The sequence below is a fragment of the Varroa destructor genome, unplaced genomic scaffold (assembly GCF_002443255.2).
Source record: "Varroa destructor unplaced genomic scaffold, Vdes_3.0 BEIS01000001.1, whole genome shotgun sequence".
Lineage (NCBI taxonomy): Eukaryota > Metazoa > Arthropoda > Arachnida > Mesostigmata > Varroidae > Varroa > Varroa destructor.
In genome coordinates, this window is record NW_019211454.1 from 21,081,492 (window position 1) to 21,101,919 (window position 20,428).

Sequence of the window (20,428 nt, forward strand, 5' to 3'; positions counted from 1 at the left end):
ACGGCCAGACCCCTATGAGTACTATTATCCCCCATGTTGGAACCCAGCAGCCCAAAAAGCGTAATATTTTAAACGAGAGTTGTAAACAGATGATGCCACTACATTTTGTCGATTCTCATTGAAAGCTGGATCGAAATATGTAAGCATAACGTGACCCAACTCTAATTAAACCAGATCCAATTCGTCGACGGAACAGGTCTATTTATCCCTTTTGCTCTCATTCCTAAGTCTTTATTACCATAGTTCGAAAATACATAAAGCATCGTTTTTGTAAACTTTTTAAAAACGGATATAAGCATCAGTTTGCAATAAGTGGTAACATATCAAAAAGCTAACTGATCTTTTTCCCAATTAATATATGATTTAATAGGGTATTAAGACGAAGTTGTGTACAAGGGCTCATTGAAGTTTTGCCCATGTGGGCATTGCCAAGTGAAAAGCGCATGCAACATTCGCTAAAAAATTATAATTTTTCTTCCATGGCGATGTTAGCGTACTGCGGGGCCATTGCAATAATAATCATCTTACAGAAGAGATCACAGCCATCGTAAAGCCGATCTATCTCCCTATGTCAACCTTGAGTTTCATCACGAGATAGCGCCCTCTATGCAGCTTGCCTGTAAGCTAGCTTATGCCTGTGACTAAAGTACGCTTCTTAAAAGCTGTTCAAGCTAAGCATTGATTTTGAATTACTGCTTGAGCTGCTGAACTTCGCTTCGTGAACACCATCAGAAATGTCTATCCGCAAGTGAAAAGTTGTTGACCGGAACCGGGCCATGATGTGACGTGTGGCAGCACCAAGTTTCATTTTGAAAATGATATTAATAAAAATCTTGATTTTGAACGCTTCCTTTTTTTAAAAGTTTATCTAAGATGCTTTACTCGTTTAACAAGCGCTTCCAAAGTAATATCAACAGTACATTCGCTTGTCAATGATTTTTGTTACTGAGCTCGGTACGAACATTTGGCGTAGACCAAATGGAAAACCTAATTTTCGTCATGGGAAGGGGCAAAATGCAGGGCGCTTCTTGTGGTTCCGTTTTACTGAGGAAACAAATAAAAGGTAGTCTGGAACATATTACATAGAAACTGACGGCTGTGACGTGTGACATTAACGACTTGGTAGTGATTGTGAGGGACTTTAAGTATCCACATTTAAAATAAGCCTATGAATAATGACGGTAATAAACAGACTTGCTTGCTTTTCCGGAAGAAAAAAAATTCTGATTCTGTATCTCTACAGGGTCTTCATCAGATTACAGGTGAGCGTGGAAAAAAGCAAATTATGATAGCGATGTTATGGCTTTCACGGAAGTTAACAGAAACGGTTGCAGCGTGGTCCTGCATTTATTGTTTTTCACCTGGGGCCGAAAAATCGGTGGACTTTATGTGGACGCCCAAAAGAATAGGTTTGTAACATCGCATGCGAAACTTGGGCAAGTTCTATAAAAACAACGACAAGGCTTAGCTTGAATCACTCAGTACTCACTCAAAACTCTGAGAGTTTTTTTTGGATGTGCAATAAAAAGGCTAAAAACTTAGGATTGGCTTCTCTCTTCTAGTAGGTAGCGATGGTTTAAATCATTTCATTAGAACCAACTTGGTATATGATTACTTCGAGAGTATGTGTAAAAAAGTCCTGCTTGTGTTAACCTTTGGTAAAATTATCCTTTGTCAATGAAAAAAAAGATCTCCTGCGTGAATTATAGCAACTTATCTAAAGCACCTATGATAACAGAAATGTGCTTCAGGAGGTTTCACAATCCAATAGTTACCAGTAGTGCTCTTCAACAAAGTTCACCTCGACTTTGTTCAGACAATAAGGTAGCTTTCAGATTTGCCTTCAAGAAAGGCAGATTCCTTCCATCAAGAACTTAGATTGTTCCCGAACAAAGGGTAAGGTCCTATGCGAACTACGTTCTCGACTCTCTAAATAAGATGGCTATTTCCATTAATAAGAATATCTTTCTGTAAGCTGGGAGATTGGACTTTCCCCTAAAAGGTTATCTATATTGTTCACAAGGCGGTTGTTGTAGGTGTCCCCGAGACCGTTGATCGAAACCACGATTTTGTGTATGCCGATGATGTCAAATTGGCCAGGCCCTTCAGACAGCCAGGATCGTGTCCTTTTACGAAATTCCTTCGTTGGTCTAGTTAAGCGGTTCTTCATCTTGACAAAAGAATTTAATTACTCGAACTTCAAGGTGCTGGCCACTAAGCGTTCAGTTCTGGTAAATCAGATGCGTAGTGCGAAGAGTGCTTCTTTACATAATGTTTACGGCATTTAGCCGTAAAATTGTAAGCCCATGCCTCACTCCTGCGTTTTTTATGTATCAATCATCTCGAATATAATTAGACTGTTTGACTTGAATTTACTAGGAAAGGTTCTTCGAACATGGATACAATCATCTTGGGGTCGCTACCTGCTCCTAGATGACTTAGCATTTGTTCGTATGCTATTGTACGAGATTAGTAAATTAATGAAATTTAAAACGTATAACTAACTATATTCTATATAATATAATCATTCAACATTATGCAGTGTTGTTTAGTATGAGATAATGAAATAATAATAATGCACATTTAGATAAACCTGTTTGAGTAACAATAAACTATGTTTTCGTGAGTAAAATGTTATTGTAATAAATATAAACTGACACAAAAGATCCAGTGGTATATGTCAACGTAACTTTTCCGCCTTAAACTCAAATTTGAGTATGCAATGTGATCCTTATCTGAATCTATGCCATAATGCTAACGTTATTCGAGCTCTGTACCCGTCATACCTTCTAAAAAAACACAGAGTTAATATTTATAATGATAGAATACATATTGTTTCTGTAAGTGTAAGTTACAGCCAATATGAATCGTTCTTTCAGAAACGAACAAAGCAAACAAATCATTTTGAACTTACAAAGCCGAGGAAGTCAAAAGGTAATTATGGAACATTGCCTTGTTTTATTGTAAGTATTGTCTTTTTATATTTGATGTACTACTATTAAACTATTCCCGGTACTCATCAACTCCTGAAAAAATGTTAGTTCAGTTGGTAGCCGAGTGTCATATAGAATACTATTCTTCTTGAGTGGAAAAAATGCGACAGTGTAAAAACAGCTCTATATTTATTAACAACGGATAAGCAAAGTGGAACAGTTACTTGTTTCCGGCAGACGTGTGCAGCGGGAGGTATTGTGTACAAAAATAAATTGGTCTATCTTTCGCTTAAGTCCTACTCTATGACATTTTCCTCTCTATGACATACAAGCGTGTATTTTGCTTTAAGCTTTGACCTTTATAAATTTACTATGTTCTTTTTTCAGAAATGTCTCAAATTTCTAAAATGTAATAATTCGAAACAAAATATTGTACAATGGCGCCGGACAGTTATTATAACAAGCTCTATTAGAATATTATGAGAGCACTTTTGTTGCAGACAGACGTTAGATTTCTCCTAAACTCAGTCGTTCTAATACCTAATGTACAGGCCTCTACAGTATTTCGAAACATGTAGTCGAGATTAGATTTGACTTTTTTAAATACTGCAGAGAATAGTTCTTCTATCTAATTCATCTCCAATTACTGATACCGAGCCATATTAACTACTATATTTCTGTAATTTGCGAATAGCTAAAAAACTAAGACCCTTGTTGTTTACTCTAGAACGGACTCGCGCCTCTTACTTGCGCAGATATAACTTCATGTTCCCCTAAACGATCAGGGTGGTCATTCGAAGGCTTTTACCCAAAGCACATTTGCTTGCTCGGTTTTGCAAGAAGGGTCAACGACAAATGCGTTGTCCTCGACGATCGCACTGGCTGGATTCTTTGCGATCTCAAGGCTCTGCCTACTGAAGAACAGAAGAAGCTCGGCACCTTTTCCGACAGCGTCTACGTTCGGGTATGTAAGTGCAGTTGAGCACACAAAGTGTCTAAGCAATTGTATATGTAGTCCTACCGTATTGCCATAATAGTGTTTACGCTTGTTCGCCTATAGACTGGACGAGAAAACACGCACAAAGTGGGAACAGAAATAATCCATCTTATTCTAACAAATATTAAACATTTTTTCTATAGACTGTTACGGAAATAGAGGAAGACCTAGCCTTGTTTGGGTGAGTTCGCTAACAAAAACCTAGAAAATATGCACGTCATCAAAAAATCTGCTTAGTTTTTTTTTTTCAGCTAATTGAGTTTTCGATTCACTTCGTCTGTTTTCTATTTCGTGAGAATAATGATTTGAATTTGCGAAAAGATGCAGATATTTTTACCTCGCTTAGTCTTCAGATTTGCAAGATTGTTCAATGCTAAGGCCTATTTTACTCTGCGATGCCGGGAAATAATCCCGATGGATAAAAGAAAGTAAGCGCAGCACAGCAACGATTGGTATAGATAAATCAAATAACGGGAAGACTAGAACACTACAGTGGAACATACTTTTTAAACGGTTCAAAAGCTAATTTATGCAGACCCCACTTTATCTAGAACTGTAGGATTATCTATAAAAAATCAGAATCCCGTATACTCAAGCCTTAATTCGGGACTGATTTTAGTATGACATTAAGCCAAGACAGACAGGCATCGATACAGGTGGATCTGTGATTGTTCATTAATCACGCTCCGGCTCATTCTCCCGCCAGGTGCTCTGTTTCGCTAACCGCATGGAGTTCCGTGTGGGGCGCTGTTCTCCGCTCTTCCGACGCACTTCACCGTGCGACCGTATCTCGTTATTCTTGCCTAGCTGGTCATTAACTTCCAGCGCTTTAGATACTGTCTCCCAGGTACCTATACGTGTCCGTTTTTCCCTTGTGAGGCTACTACGTGCTTTGGCGCTTTTTTCTAATGCTTCTTCTTCAACCACTGTTACATTAAATCCAATAGAGAAAATTCAGTAAACGTTTAGGCCAAGTAGGCCCTGCTGTGGTTGGATTGAGCAGATTAGCAGGACAGTGTTAGGTATCGGCCGCTGTGTATATGTAATTAATGTAAAGTCCAAGAATGTAATTAATACATGCTTGACTGATCATGCACAGAACCGAGCGGGTTTCGTCAAGCCCGCTGGCGATAGCTATTCCGTCTCGATATTATTATCAGATAAATATATCAGATAAAAGTAAAAATAATCGCATTAATAATATTACTATTGCTAAATCATATTATAAGCGTAGAATTATATTATAAAACCTTATGCAAGTGCAATGTTGTCGGGATGCCTAACTTGGGCCGGTTTGGTAACTTGGTTTCTTTGCATTTTTTTTTTTCTGTCTTTCCAGATTTTTTCTGTCTCGCAAAGCTGTATGTTCACTGGCCATAGTGCTTTCCATTATTCCACTTATAGCTAAGAGTAGACCTAGGGCACTTAAAACCTGTTTTCCTTTTTTTTTCATTTGATGTTTGTGTTTATTACGTCAGCCCAGATTTTTTTAGGGAAGAATATCTTTTTGGGAAATCAGTACGTCTAATATCTTCTGGTATATTTGTACACACATATTTCGTGTGTGTAGAATGTGGTTGGAGGTGTAGACGATCGGTTCATGCCTTTGCTTGTAATGAGTGAACAAAAATTGTCAAGTCACTGTGCAGTAGACAGATCATTTATGCAAGAACACGAAGAGTCTATGCACCATTGTATCCAACTCATTAAATATCTCTATTAAATAGTCACCTAATAATTTCAGGTGTACGGCAGAATTGCTCGAAAGGTGGAAACGAATACTTTAGGCGGAACAGAAATGGGTGATTTTCTCGTTGAAACTCTTTGTTACCAAAAAGTTCTCAGTTTGAATGAAGTTAGCCAGCACGTGCTTTCGAGCACCTACGCCAAGTTGATCTATCTTACGGAAGAGAAAAGAACAACGCAAATGTTCGTAAAGGACAGACGACGACGCAGATCTTCGAATATTTCGATTGCCACCAGTGGAACAGCTGGCAATTTCACCGCTTTGAATCTTGACGTATGCGTTTTATATTTTAAACGAATTTAAAATAGCTTTGATATTTGAACGTTACAAGACAGTGGGTAAAAGATGAGGTTCGAGTCGATTAGTGGCGTGAACGAAACATAGATCAATCGAATAAGCACAAGGTTAGCCTTTGATGAGTCTTCCGTCGTATAGGGTGAGAATCCTATGGGGTCCAAGATCAAAAAGACCAATCAGTTATTCACCCACAACCCCTTCACATCTTTTTTTACCTGATACGTGAAACGTGCTTGATATATAGTATTTATCATTAATCCCTTATTTACACCTGAAACCCTATCCTTGAATGCGTGTTAGTCGTATTTATAAACTCCTCGAAAGAGTGCATTCCAGTAATGACAATAGACTCCAAGGTTTCTATCTAAAACGAAGAGTTAACTAAATGATTTGACCTAAGCGTTACAATTTGTTTTTTGCAGGAGCGCGTTCTTACGTACGCGCAAGGTTGCTCCAGCGAGCGTGGTCTTCCTCGCGCAAAATTGTACAGAGAATTACCTGAAAGCATCGAGCAGATTGACGCGGCAATTCAACGTCTTCAACGCAGAGAATTAGTTTTGCTAACTGATGATGGGTGCATTAGGGCCTTCTTTAGCGGCCTACCAGACCCTACATCCTAGCTGGATTTATTAATATCGGCTAAATCGAAATTACTAGAAACTATGCGAATGAGGCCTAGATGAAAATCCTTTTTTTTTTTCGACTGAGGTAGTAATTGTCTGGGTAGCGCAGGGATCCTCAATCGAGTTATGGCTGCGGGCATCTTAGCTGTTCCACCCATTAATCTATCAAACCGTATTGTAAAAATATCACTACTGCTCGTTAAATGAGTAAGACAACTTAGTACAACACTAAGTTTGTTGAATTTTATACAGTCATTATCGTCTTTTAGCAGTTTGCAGAAGCAGGCCTGAAGAAACAGTTCTCCTCACACTATAATACTGTTATGTAGTATGAAACACGACCCAATTGGTTTTCTGTTTATTTATAAAAAAATTAGGTCCGCATTAAGCAATTAATCGCTGGTGGGGCTTTCGCTTACCGCTAACGTTGAAAAATGGTCGGTGCCACGAGAGAAAAACCCTATTCGTATCTTCGTCAAAATGTAACCTAAAAAATATATTGCAGACAATAATTAAAGATACTTTAAGTTATCGGCGAGTTTGGTTCCACAGGGTAATATGAGCCAGTAATGATTGCATGCGAAGAAATCGTTTACACGACAAATGTAACAAGATAGAATAATTATAGCTACTGAAAACAGTGCTTTATAGTCATTTTCCGTGAACTTAGGCAGGCCAAAAATTATGATTTGTCAGCCGTGGCACCAATCCGTATGAGGCCTTATCGTGCAATGCAAAACTAAACCTTGTATGGCTCAAAAGTTCGCCTGGCATTTCGTTCAATAAGCGGAAAGGGTCAGTAGCAACGTGTGCACCGTTCTTCAAAGCCAACCTCGCCACGTTAAATCCTATACAGTTGTCTTGGTTACGCGTGACCCTGGTATAAATATTCATCTATAATATTTTAGGGTCTATAAACAGTTATAGACTTTATCCGCAAGGTGGTAAAAATAGTACTAAAAAAAGCTTATGCACTAACTTTGCGAAACCCGCTATGCCATCTGTTGCACTGCATAACCGTGCTTCTTGCACATGCCGTCGTGGCAAACCGGAACACGCGTATTGGAGCAGCAACAAACAGTGGCAAAAACATTAGAAACTAGGCGTATATATGATATAAAGTATCGAAAGTCCGGCCCTGTAGAAAGTATACATGCTTAAGTGCACAAACTCTACTTGTTCCTTTCTAAGGGAGCAACTAGCATTTGTACGGTAGTCAGTCATAGGAATAGATCTCAATTCTACCCTCGTTTTTCTTGAACTTCCTCCTCAGATTAGACTAAGATTCCGCCCATTGTCTCAAAATAGTCTGACATGACTCGAGTGAGACCTCTAACTTTTCTGCGGACTGTCTTAGGATGAGTCAGCAGTCCTTTAGCATGAATTGTTTTGTTTACGCTTTCTTCCGCATTCACCGTGATAGACCGTCCAGAACAGGGGTTGTCGTCAAAACTCTCCTGTCCCCCGTGAACGTGTTGGGACTCACAGCTAATTGTCCCTGAAAGTTTTTCGTAGTATCGGCAGCATTTGCTAGTATTTAACTTGGCTCTTAACACACAGTATACGCATTCGGTGCTTCATTTTTGCTTTGTATCAAAGCGACGCAAGGCTAAATATTATTTAATTAAAAACGCTTGCAAAATAAAATACGTTCAAATGCTCTAAAATTTGACCCGCGAAATAGCAGGTAGTCAATCAAGTTCGACGCCACTGGCCCGGCAATGAGTTGCTTTTGGACGACAGAAGCTAGACGTTTGATATGCTTCTTGACATATTTTTAACTTACATATTGAACTTGCTGTTGGGAAAAAGGTTTACCGCTTCTGTTTGTTTTGCGCGTCGGAGCAGTCCAAGCTGCGCCTGTTCATTCCGATCTTTAGCGCTGTCAGTTGTCTGTAGAATAACGGGTAGTCAGTATTCTTTCTCCAATGGTAGTCTAGCATTTGTAGTGTTGTACTTTAATAATATCTGTATATGTGGAAATATTGGATAATTCACGATAGATCGGAAATGTCTCTGATATTTCGCATGATAGAAGAAGTGGATGAGCTGAAGAGATAAACACGTTTTTTCCAGAAATACTATTATACCGGTGACGCCCTCAGACAGACACAGGTGAGAACGACGACAAGTAGTTAACATTCAAGACGGTACATTGCTTCAAATCTGTAAAGTGGCAGTGCTATACAGGATATAATAAAAATGACACCAACAATTTAAACTTTACTATGGCTAACGATAGCAAAATGTTACTGTTTTAGAGTAGCACTTAGTGGACAGACAATGTAAGTGGGTGATTGTACTGTTGCACTTATTATCTCTTATCTTCATTTTCGATTACCCAGCATTTCTCTTATTGTTTGTCTTAGTGTTTGTGCTTGTTCAGAAGCTGTACTGTACCTAACGGAGCCTAATGTTAGGACAACAGCCAACTGGAAACTCTAATTTGCGATGGATCTTTTAAATATAGTGTCGGTTTACAGTAATTTGTAGAAAACGGTCTGGGACTGCCCATTTCATGTCGCATCGTTTGTCGATCTGCTCTACAGGTTGACTATACCGTTTTTATTCTGAATAGTATTGCATATAGCCCGATTATGTCACCAAAGTTCAACCATATTGAACACGAAATTTCGAGCCCTACAGGTTTTGGAGGGCATTCTAGGTTGACTAGGAATCTAATGCACGAATAGACGATGCGGTGCTATCTGGTGTCAAACGGTTTTGTAGAGCTTTACAGATAATTTTGGAACTGTTTATGTTGATGTTTGGCAGGATGAACATTTTATCAGCTGTTCGACTGTACTTGTCCGGTATGGTGGATCAAGCTGGTGCTGGCATGAAAGTTCTTCTCATGGATCGCGACACAATCTCCTTCGTCAGTGTAGCTTTTGCTCAAAGCGATATGCATTCGAAGGAAGTTTATCTCTTCGAACGGATAAATAAACAGCGTTCAGATGGTAATTTCGACCAGATGCATAGCGATTACTTTGATAACGGTAGTTATATTGAATAAATTTGACCACCAAGAATGATCTTCTAGCACCCGCAACAAAAAAATTCCTATTTATTTAGATGTGGTCTTAGAACCACAGCACTTGAAAATTTTAAGTCTAGGTGCCATGCCCTCTATATTAACTTGATAATAAGCGTAAACCTGTCCCGTTTGCAACATACACGTTTTGCCACAAATCAGAGTATATCGCTATATCGCCTGCATATAAGGATTTTTCAGATTCAAGACTAAGAATCTCAAGAAGATAACGAGAGGTTCCAGTTTGGATAGAAAAAGCCCGCTTTCACAATGTAAGAATCGGCAGCAATCAGCCGTGTAACCTCAGTCTCCTCATTCCGAGATTTTGCAAACTTACTTTTCAACCATATGATGACATTTTTTTTTTGTTCAATTTTAATATTCTCAATGTTCCCGTAGTAGCAAAAAAAAAATACTCAACCTATTTCAAATAAGCAAAAAAACTATTACAAGAAAAGAATTGCTGAACGAAAAATTCCCCAAAGCCGTGTAATATAACAACAACATTCTTTTTCTGGCATTTTCATCTGATTTCTTTTACAGAGGTGATGAAGTACCTAAAATGCATCGTCTTCGTTCGACCAACGGAAGCCAATGTGAAGCTTTTGATTCAAGAGCTACGGGCTCCTCGCTACGGCGAGTATTACTTACATTTTTCCAACTCTATTCCTCGTACTGACATTAAGAAGATAGCTGATGCCGATGATTTCGAAGTGGTCAAAGAAGTACAGGAATGCTATGGTGACTTAATCCCATTAGCGCCTCATCTATTCTCGCTGAATCTTGAGCGTTGTCTTGAGGGAATGTGCTGGTACCCTCCAGCATTGAAGCGTTGTGCAGATGGTTTAATTGGATCTTTTCTCTCGCTCCGGAAGTGTCCTGTTATTCGTTATCAAGCAAGTTCTGACATTGCCAAAAGGTTAGCCGATGTCGTTAATCAGGAAATGATGCGTGAAAGCAAGCTATTTGAAGTCCCCAGAAGTGACATCAGCCCACTGCTCATTATCGTTGATCGACGTATCGATCTGGTGTCAACGATGCTTAACCAATGGACCTATCAGGCCATGGTGCATGAGCTTCTTGGTATAAAGAATAACCGAGTCAATCTCTCGCACCTGGAAAATGTTGCCAAAGAGTTGCATGATGTTGTGTTGTCGGCTGAACAGGATGATTTCTATATGAAAAATCAATATCTCAATTTTGGCGAGATTGGAACTAATATTAAGTTACTAGTTGAAGAATATCAACAAAAATCCGAGTTAAGAAAGGGGAACCTTGAGTCGATTCAAGATATCAAACAGTTTGTTGAGAACTATCCTCAATTTCGTAAGATACAAGGCATGGTAGCTAAGCATGTGGCAATCGTTGGAGAACTGTCTCGCCTTGTGGGAGCCCACAGCTTATTGGAAGTGAGCGAGGTAGAACAAGAGATGGCTTCTCAAGGGGATCACCAATTCATATACGAGCGCATACGGCAACTGGTTGGGTCAACCAGAGTGAGAGATATTGACGCGTTGCGTCTAGTATGCCTTTATGCGGTGACATTTGATAAGCAGCCTCGTTCGGACTTACCAAGCCTGCTGCGAATGCTCGAGCACCGCGGTATCGATCGGGAACAGCAGGAAGTCGTACAGATGCTACTAGACCAGCATCGTCGCTGTAGCACTGCAAGCCTTGGAACAAACGAATTTACCACAGAAAATGTGCGTGCGTTTACACGAAAAATGATCAAGGGTCTTAAAGGTGTAGAAAATATCTACACTCAGCATTCACCTATGATTAAGGAATTGCTCACAGATGTCATACGCGGACGGTTACGAGATGCTGCGTACCCCGTTGTCGGAGGCGGACCCTCAACAGTAGCTCGACACCAAGATATCATCCTGTTCATTGTTGGTGGTGTCACCTACGAAGAATCTCTTGTATCGTGCCAGATCATGCAGCAGTTTCCTGGCGTTCGAGTTCTTCTGGGCGGTAGTAATATTCATAACTTCAGCAGTTTTATTAATGAGCTTAAATTATCACAGCGGAAAAAAAGCAATAACCCATTTGATTCGAGTATTGGCGAAAGTAACTGGAATCGACGGTAGATTGGCCACAACTACGAGGCCGTAATTATTTCAAATAGGAACGGTCTCGTTCAGTTTAACTAAAGGCACAGCAAGCAATTCTCTAAATTCGTACCTTCAGTAAGCCAAAAGTGTAATATGACTGACAACAGTCATGAAGACACCTGCATTAAATAAAATAGACGAACAACTGAGCGATGTTTGAGAATATCATTCCCCTATAGTGCATGGACGTGATACTACCTGTCCGATCTAAAGGATCTTAATCGGAGCTCTAATAAATGCCGTTAATTACAAACGCTCGCCTTAAATCACTTAATCAAACACTTGTCGTTTTTAATAATCAACGAATATTTTATTGCATTTATAGATGATTATTAGATCGTACAGGTGAACACATGTCTACCTAAGCTATTTATTCTTATGTACAACACAGGAACTCGAGTTGGATACAACAACCGTTATCGTTGTGGGTACTGTTGTTGCTTCTGTCGTTGTTTTTGTTGTCATTATTGTCATTGTTTTTGCTGCTGCTATTGTGCCATAGTTTTCACTGATATCAGCGAAGCTATATTGCCATTTGTTCTCTGTCACGCTCTCTTAATTCGATTTGGCGCTTAGTATAGCAACCTTTTCAACAAATCCTGATTTATAATTGTGTCCATTCGATCATGTGATCTCGTATCTTGAATTGCTTCGAAGTACCGCGTTGCAGCACCCCACCGAAATGTTATCGTTCATACATTGAAATAGGTATTGGGCTAACCTTAGGGATCTTTGGCAAAAACGTGCAAAGAGCAAGATGGGCCTAATGTGAACATATATAGTGGGCTTCTACGATTCGTTTAATAACAGAAATTGTACTTTCAATAACCTTCGCTTTGCCCTTCTTGGTGCTTCTACAAAGCGAAAAGAACATATATAAAGCGTTTTTAATGTCGCCAGTCAACCTAGAATAATGGCGGCCTCCCAAGAAAGCGCTATTCATGATTTCCCCTATTGATATATTTCATTACAATTATTTCCAAGTACGCACGCACAGAACCTTTCTGCCAATTCAACGACGTTCATAGCTGTTAATCATCATTTTAAATTCTCTATCGCTGTTTCTTGATTAAATCTCAAACGATTGGTATTCAGTCAATAAGTACTCGACCGCAGCCTACGTGTCTACACATATATATATATATATATATATATGTATATATAGAGAGAAAGAGAAGTCCTGATATCCGTTGCGACGGGAGATATCAAATTCTCGCAATGAAGAACGGATCAAGTCATTTATAACAAAGATGCCCTAATAACCCCATGTTTGTAAAAGATCAGAGAAGATAACTGGTTACTCCGCGATAAACACAGCAACATTTGCGGTTTGCGACGATGGAACGCTATTTAAAACGGTGTTTAATTTTCATAAAAAGTTCCTATCGGAAATAAATATTGATTATGGTGGCACTCTGCAAGCATCGTGCAGAATATGGATGAAAGTTGTCGCTGATAAAGGGAAATTCAAAGTGATCCTTCAAAAAATTCGAGAAGACTGCTTCACTCGCAGATAACGTCAGGTTACGAATCGGGCGAACGGGTTAAAACATCGATTCAGGGGTGCGAAGCAATGCCGATGTCGATCCGACGAGCCGAAGAGAATGTCGGAATGGAGCGGTATCTTTTCTTGCATGGATCTGTTTATCTTCTTCATGTGTCGAAGTAAAATGTTTGTTCTTCCTATGGCGTGTGTTTAATTGGGAGATCGAACTTTTCTCTGTATAATTCTGCACAGTTGTCGTGGCTGGTCGAAGGAATATTGTCACTATGATTCTTGACTAAGTGTACAGGCCGCGATCACATACATTCTAGAACAGAAAATATAATTGTAGTAATGTTAACCGTATTAATTATATTGCTACTGTTATCATAGCATTTACGTTTCAGCAGTACTGTTTATGCGAAGGCGACCGGGTTTGCTTGCCTATAGAGTTGTGAATTCGGTCAGCTGTGTTTCTTAGGTATCCCTGCATTTTATCCATTAGTCTTAATCGAAAATATTCATAGGAAAGAGTGGCTTATATAGCACAGCAAGACATTCTGAGAAACATCGACCAACGAAGTCCAGTCAAGCTGTTATACATATCTGTTCTGTTTAGCCAAAAAGATAGCCTAACGATACGATCCCAAATGGATATGCATTACAGTTTCCATTCTAAAACAGTTTTCCTACAGTAATAAACCATCATCAGGAACGTTTCTCAAATTTCTTTCCTGTGGGAAGACATGCGCTTATGTGCCCATGCGTGATAGCTAACTTGTCCTACTACACATAGTAATTATACAGCTTAACACGCTTATATTAATTAAATAGTCATAGGGTTATTTTTAATGCAGTGTGCGGTGTGATGCGTAAAATAAAACAGTGCCAGTTGCTGCAAAAGGACTTAATTATCTGGCACAAAATCACCCAGTGTGGCAAAGTAACTCCGCGTGGTAATGATGGTAACGGTATGATTAGTCGAGACATGGGTTTTCCCCTGTTTTTTTTTCTTTTACTGTTTTGCATTTTCACAAAATTGCGTTGCGTATTATCGATCTGTGATTCTTGGCATTACGGCGACTACAGGTTTCAGCCTTGGCGCAATCAACTTACCCACCAATGCCCAGAAAATACGAAAACAACGTACCATTTATCAATGGCATACAATTTATGTTACGTAGCCATCATCATACAACTTATATATTTTCATTCCCCCTAAATCATAGTCTTTATCTGAAAGCTGCTACTGACTAGTGCAGAGACAAATGCGAACGCCGCCATCCGTTCGTATATGGCAACTTGTCAAGTCCGTCGTTGTCAGGACTTGATCGGGTACCAGATGTCGCTGTTATAGAGAACAGTATTTGATGTACATGAAGTCCGTTATGACAATGACAATTTAAATAGATCTAGCCGCTCACTCTATGTTTATGTTTATATGATGATTATTTTTTGTTCGGCGTTCGCCTCTAAAGCAGCTGTACGGTTAACCGACTGACCGGTGAATTTATGTGGTAGGTGTATTTTACCGTGCCTACATATCATACTTTTGTGCATATATGTATCGTAGAAAATCTGTTCAATGAGGAGTCCTCCAGAATTTCATATTTGATGATGATGATGATCTTTAATGATATTTACACGTAGGTTTACGTGTGTATTTAGACCTGTGTGTATATCTGAGTGTACGTGTGAGCTTATCTCTGGTAAAGAATGAGCAATTATTAGCAAAATCCTTTTGTGTTCTTCTTCACTTTTACCTTATGTCATTATTATTACTTCTTTATTATCTAGCGGCTTTTGTGGGACGCTACATGGTTATGTGAAATTTGTCAGCATACGTATATTGGGTCACGTGCTCATTACAGATTTACCAATTCTTTTTCAATAAATAAATAAATTTTCAATTATTATCTCATTTAATCAGTATGATAGATATATCTGCTTCATTATTTGCGGTACTAGTGCTGTGATTCTAATCTCGTCATCGTCGTTCTACCGCGAGACGTCTGGAGCGCCAGTTCGATCGGTCATCGAATACATTAAGATGATCCTTGTTTTTCTCATCGACGAAACAAGTCATTGGAATGTTACGAATTTTGTGTAACAGTCGTAACTGTTATCGTCATTATCGATAACGTTATCACACGCATCAGCACTATCATCATTCATACTTCGTTATTATGGTGTCAAATTAACTAATGCCCTGTAGGAAGGGCTGCTCACAGTTGTTTTGGGAGACATTCTTTTTTAATCTCCCCATTGGACGGGGGGTAAGATTTTGTCATTGATCCGACACTCAATTCGTTTTAACATTTCTAGTCACTCAATCTCTACTTGCAATGACATCAACAATAACAGCAACAACAACAACAACAGCAGAAGTTAAATGTTCCATGACCGGCACCAGTGACGAGTATGTACCCTGCCCATGAGCGACAGCCACGAACATGAATTCAGATCATGTTTTATTATCAATTCCCTGAAACATCTGTTCCGCTGTCGATTTTGCCTCATAAATTCGCCATGCATATCTGTCCCATTTATAATCTGTATCTCTCACAAATCAGACGTGACATATTGTACCGCCCTATGAATGCGTACATGTAGTTATAGTTTCAGGGTACTGAGCTATGACTCATTGGCAAGCCACACCGCTGGAACCCACTGGGGCTCCCTTTCGAGTGTAGCAATGTCCTTAAGGAGTTCTTGGTACGCCTTTTCGGTGTCGCTGTTGATCAATACCATATCAAAATAGTTTCCATACCTGTAACATAAACGTGTGAACTTTTTATAGGAATAGTTTAACAGATATGATGACAAAAATAACTTCCGATAAGTTAGAGACTGTGCAACGTTGATACGAAAGGTAGTGGTGTTTTTACCAGATGGGACATACGGATTCTATTCATTCTGAACATTTTACGCTGAAGCTGGTGGTAGTTTTCCTTAATGACAAAGTGACATTAGTAAATATACTCACCGGTCTTCAATTTCGCGCGCGCGTTCAACGATCTCCTTCAGCTCTTCGATCTTGACGCTGGCGCCCACCTTTGCGCGATTTTGGCGCAACTTTTCCAAAGAAGGTGGGGCTACAAATACTACATAAGGCTTCAAGTCTGACTTCTTCAGGATCTGCAATTAAGAATCGATAACTGATTTCGTTTGTCAACTTTAGTCAGTTTAGAGCAACTACGCTTACGCGACGAAAAATGAAAATTAGTACTTTTTTGACGGAATATGCATTAGCATACATAGTTAGGCTACAAACACATTTGAAAAGCGTCTACGTGATGAAAATCTGGACGCCTTTATTTGTTGAAGCCTAGCCTAAATTCGCTTCGATTCGTGCTGAAGATTGTGTTGGAAATATGTATAGTTTAAACGGATATATTTAGAGCACGTATATTTGCACCTTTTAGTTGCCACTGCATGCGTGATTTTGATTCCAGATGATCTATAAGTGAAAGAAGCGAGAAGCCAACCAACCTTAAGCGACTCTGGATGTAGGTTGAGCACGCAGATCTTTCCTGCATTAACAACGCTTGATATCGCCTGTAGACTAGTGCCATACAAATGCTTTTCATATTCACCGTGCTCCACAAAGCGACCTGCAGCAATGTCTGCTTCAAACTGAGATCTACTAGTGAAATTGTAATCCACTCCGTTGGCCTCATTGTCCTTCTTTGGCCTACTTGTGTCTGTTGCGACGATATTGAAAATATGTTAAGAATGTTCACACATAAAAAATTACATATATTCAATATATCCGTTACTTTTCTGCACAAGAAAGAGTTATGAACATATTAGGATACACATGAAGGCGAGTAAGTGCAGAGAAACGTTCTGAAGACAAAAAACAAATCAAAGATAACTGTAATATCTGTTTCTCAATTTCCAAATTATATTAATGATAGGAGAGGGCGCTTTTATTATTTAGGCGAAACAATTAGGCGAACTAAGTAGCGCTGCAAAACATCGATTTCGCAAATTTTGACGAAGACCTGTGTACTATAGTATACACAGCCTTTCCTTTGAACACAGACATGTCCTCCTAGTTCTGTTGTCTCACTGCTTTTTCTGCTCATTTTCCCGTCTTCTGAAGCTATATGGAACACACCACTTATTTTTTTTCTTGAAAATTAGTGGATCAAATGAAGTAAATGGGTTCTAAAAAAACACTGATTTTGGCTTGCTTTTTCAACGGTTATCGCAGTAATCTTTCATACAGTACTATTCTTCTTCTTTAGGGAGTGATATGCAATGATGAGATCATAGCGAAGCGCGCGAGGTCGTAGAGCAAGTTATTAAGACTCGTTCTTAGTTGGTAATTACTATTGAAGCCTTGACTATACTCACGTGGAACAGCCGCAGCAAAACGATCTGTGTCTTCCATGAGCCTTTGACGTAATTCGTGCCTACCGACGTTCGAAGGACCGATCAGGACGATTGGCCGCTTCTTATTGGCTTTCGGATAGTAAAGCGCAACCTCTTCATATGTTACCATCTGTAATAAAGACACAATGTACCGTACTTGAAGTAAAGCATAATAACTACTGTCCATATATATAAACAGTCAACTTTTAATGTGCCTTTTAAACGAGAAAGCGAACACCTCTAGTCCGTGGGCAACTTATGACATCTTTATCTAAGCTGTCCCAACCGTAATTGGATTAACCTTCATTATTACTGAATAATACTACAAAGCGGATCCAACTTGTCCTCGACCTTATTGCAAACTTAAAGTCGTATACGTACTAGACAGGACTATAGACTGCGTCATATGTACTCGATTTCTATGATCACTAATATGTTACTTTCTATCATAACTTCTCTGTGCATATCTATGATACATAATAGACGGAACAGTCTGTTTCCACAGTGTGGAAACAGATTGTTCCGTCTATTATGACCAGTGACGTAAAAATAGGGTGTTGCATACGAAGGCACAAGGAAAAATTGTCTGACAATTACTGATGGATATCGAGGGTTTACGAACTGAAATAAAAACAGTGATATGTAGAAAGTATATGTTGATTTAATATTGTCGTTAAGATGCAGTCTTCAACGGAATAAGGCGTGAAAAAGGCCGTCATCAAGGGAACGGACCACTTTCTGATTCTGCTTATAAATTGGGGCACAGATTCTGGGAAAGGGTTAGAAGATTGACAAAGGCGATTGTCGTTAGAATAATGGTAACTGACAATACAAGAAGTTGCTTATTTTCCTATATACATTTGTGAACTTCTTTGACACCTCTAGGAGTTTAGGTTGGGAGCGCTCACCTCTGGGTCGACCTCCTCCTTTTCAGGGGATTGAATAGGTTGCTGTAACCTCGGAGATTTGTCCTTTGATTTCTTTTTATTCTTGACGTTTTTGTTTTTGGCACTTGTTGCGCATAGCAAGCGAGTTTTCTTGGGAGCCGGCGTTGAAATGCTTTTTTCATTTTCAACAATGGTCTGCTTGAGAGCTTCGCGCTGTTGCTGGAAGCTTTTGGACGGGATAAGTCCGGCAAGACTTTGTTCATCGTCCCCGTCCCGGTACGCCTGCCACCAATTTGAATCCTGCCGATTGATGACATGTAGTATATCGCCTTTCTGGAAGCAGATACCCAACTCGCGACACGGGATATACATGTCCTCTTCCGGATCATAGTCAAAGTGCGCTTTCAAATGGATGACAGGCGCTTGAACCGCCTTAGTCGAATCATCAGCGTATTGTCGACTTGGAATAATGAGGAATTGAAGCGTACCAGTCATATTGGCTAGAATATCGCATACAGTGTTCACTGTCTGTCCTCGCATGGCGATGCCATTCACCGAAAGGATCTCATCGCCTTCGTGTAGAACTCCACTCTTCTCAGCTGCACCACCTTTGACGATCCGGCCTATGATTACGCTGTCAGCTTCGTTACGAACGGTTGCGCCTAGAGGTTCAGTGGTCTTGTCAATGCTCACTGTCTGTACACGATCGAGTATGTCTTCGGGGAGTTGATCTAGCGGGGCTACCAGCGTCAGTGTGTCTATAACGGTGGGATCAATAGACATCGGCCCGACATTGCCTATACGAGCGGCCTGCCCCGCCAACGGCTGGTAGAACACTTGGTCTTCCGATAATGCAAGGTACTCATCTCTTGACATCTGTGGCATGAACACCGCAATTAGTTCGCTCATTGCTTAAACATTGCAATATTATATAGCATGTTACAACATTACAGTGCTATATATTCTACTTCGGTATTGGATCAATTGCAGGTGATTAAATGTGTCTATGAAAGGACTTGCATGTTTGCAAGAAAGCGTGTGTTGTTTTTAGGAGTTTCTTCTACTTTGAAAAACTCTTATCTCAACTGGAATTTGTACCTTTGTGTTTATTTAATTTCAAGACCCTCTTGTAGGACAAACATGCGCAAACGCCAAATACGAAAAACGATCAACTACAAATTTAAAAAAAAAATTAATAACGTAATCGGCCTAAGATCGGAATGCTTCATATATAAGCATGTTAGTTCAGAATCTCATCTTCAGGGCTTATCTCCTAGGGGACCCACACTTTGTCTGCGTGTGCCCAGTACTAGTGATCGAACGAACCATTCTAAATCCTCCCTCTGCTGCGTGATTTATCGTCACCCTTACCGAGAGATGCTGCGGCAGTTGCTGTTGTGGTAACGGCTGAGATGGGAGATGTGTTGTCACAACATTATGTGGACTCGCATCAAGAACGGGTAAAACGGGCTCAAAAACGCCACAGAGGGTGGCAATTTCATCGTGGCTTTGCAGCAGCCCGTCCAGCTCGAAACGGCCTAAAATAGCCAGGAGTTCGTTCGCTTCGGAAACAAGTAGACCTGGTAGGTTTTGCACCAACAGCGCTACTTCACCGCTTAACTCCTGCGCATCGCACCTGTCAAATAGACATTCATAATAACGCAACGCCAGATACAGCTACTCCAACTTTCACGTTATTTCTTTATTTATTATTAAATCATACGAACGCCCTACTATATACGTGTATATAGAATAGTAAAACGGATTAAGTTTGCATATCTATGTACCTTGTTGTTGTAAAAAAACTTGACAGCTGGCAACCGGTCGGCCAGAGAATACATATTCATAGCTGATCAAAACAGAAATAGGTTTTTTGTAACAACATACGTTTTCTGCGTTCGTGTCATTCGAGCACGCGACTAAGTGGGATATC

At 39.7% G+C, this 20,428-nt stretch overlaps 3 protein-coding genes across 9 annotated transcripts in view; 2 read left to right on the forward strand and 1 right to left on the reverse strand.

The window, feature by feature from the left end:
• Nucleotides 1-120: 120 nt before the first annotated feature.
• Nucleotides 121-8,333, forward strand: LOC147758368 (uncharacterized). The gene is made up of 6 exons (XM_086992927.1): nucleotides 121-139; nucleotides 1,244-1,262; nucleotides 2,880-2,934; nucleotides 3,661-3,897; nucleotides 5,675-5,950; nucleotides 6,397-8,333. Exons 5-6 carry the CDS (start codon nucleotides 5,729-5,731, stop codon nucleotides 6,592-6,594), a joined length of 420 nt encoding a protein of 139 aa, XP_086849053.1. The 5' UTR covers nucleotides 121-139; nucleotides 1,244-1,262; nucleotides 2,880-2,934; nucleotides 3,661-3,897; nucleotides 5,675-5,728; the 3' UTR covers nucleotides 6,595-8,333.
• A 173-nt stretch (nucleotides 8,334-8,506) lies between these two features.
• On the forward strand, nucleotides 8,507-11,898 carry Vps45 (vacuolar protein sorting 45). 3 transcript variants are annotated; one of them, XM_022789386.2, is made up of 3 exons: nucleotides 8,507-8,712; nucleotides 9,373-9,557; nucleotides 10,175-11,898. In XM_022789386.2, the coding sequence occupies exons 2-3, from the start codon at nucleotides 9,374-9,376 to the stop codon at nucleotides 11,719-11,721; spliced, it is 1,731 nt and encodes a 576-aa protein (XP_022645121.1). In that variant the 5' UTR covers nucleotides 8,507-8,712; nucleotide 9,373; the 3' UTR covers nucleotides 11,722-11,898. The 3 variants fall into 3 exon arrangements, with proteins under 3 accessions (XP_022645121.1, XP_022645120.1, XP_022645122.1); XM_022789385.2 differs by lacking the exon at nucleotides 8,507-8,712 and adding an exon at nucleotides 8,727-8,882; XM_022789387.2 differs by lacking the exon at nucleotides 8,507-8,712 and adding an exon at nucleotides 9,833-9,903 and having other exon boundaries at nucleotides 9,418-9,557.
• A 129-nt stretch (nucleotides 11,899-12,027) lies between these two features.
• sdt (MAGUK p55 family member stardust) overlaps nucleotides 12,028-20,428 on the reverse strand; it is a 38,247-nt gene continuing 29,846 nt past the window's right edge. For all 5 annotated transcript variants that reach the window (XM_022789382.2, XM_086992828.1, XM_086992831.1 and 2 more), the window contains 6 exons: nucleotides 19,867-20,131; nucleotides 18,517-19,371; nucleotides 17,591-17,738; nucleotides 16,721-16,932; nucleotides 16,215-16,366; nucleotides 12,028-15,998 (listed from right to left, as the gene is read on the reverse strand). In XM_022789382.2, the coding sequence (XP_022645117.1) occupies nucleotides 15,863-15,998; nucleotides 16,215-16,366; nucleotides 16,721-16,932; nucleotides 17,591-17,738; nucleotides 18,517-19,371; nucleotides 19,867-20,131 (1,768 nt within the window). In that variant the 3' untranslated portion in view covers nucleotides 12,028-15,862. The remainder of the gene's footprint in view (nucleotides 15,999-16,214; nucleotides 16,367-16,720; nucleotides 16,933-17,590; nucleotides 17,739-18,516; nucleotides 19,372-19,866; nucleotides 20,132-20,428) is intronic.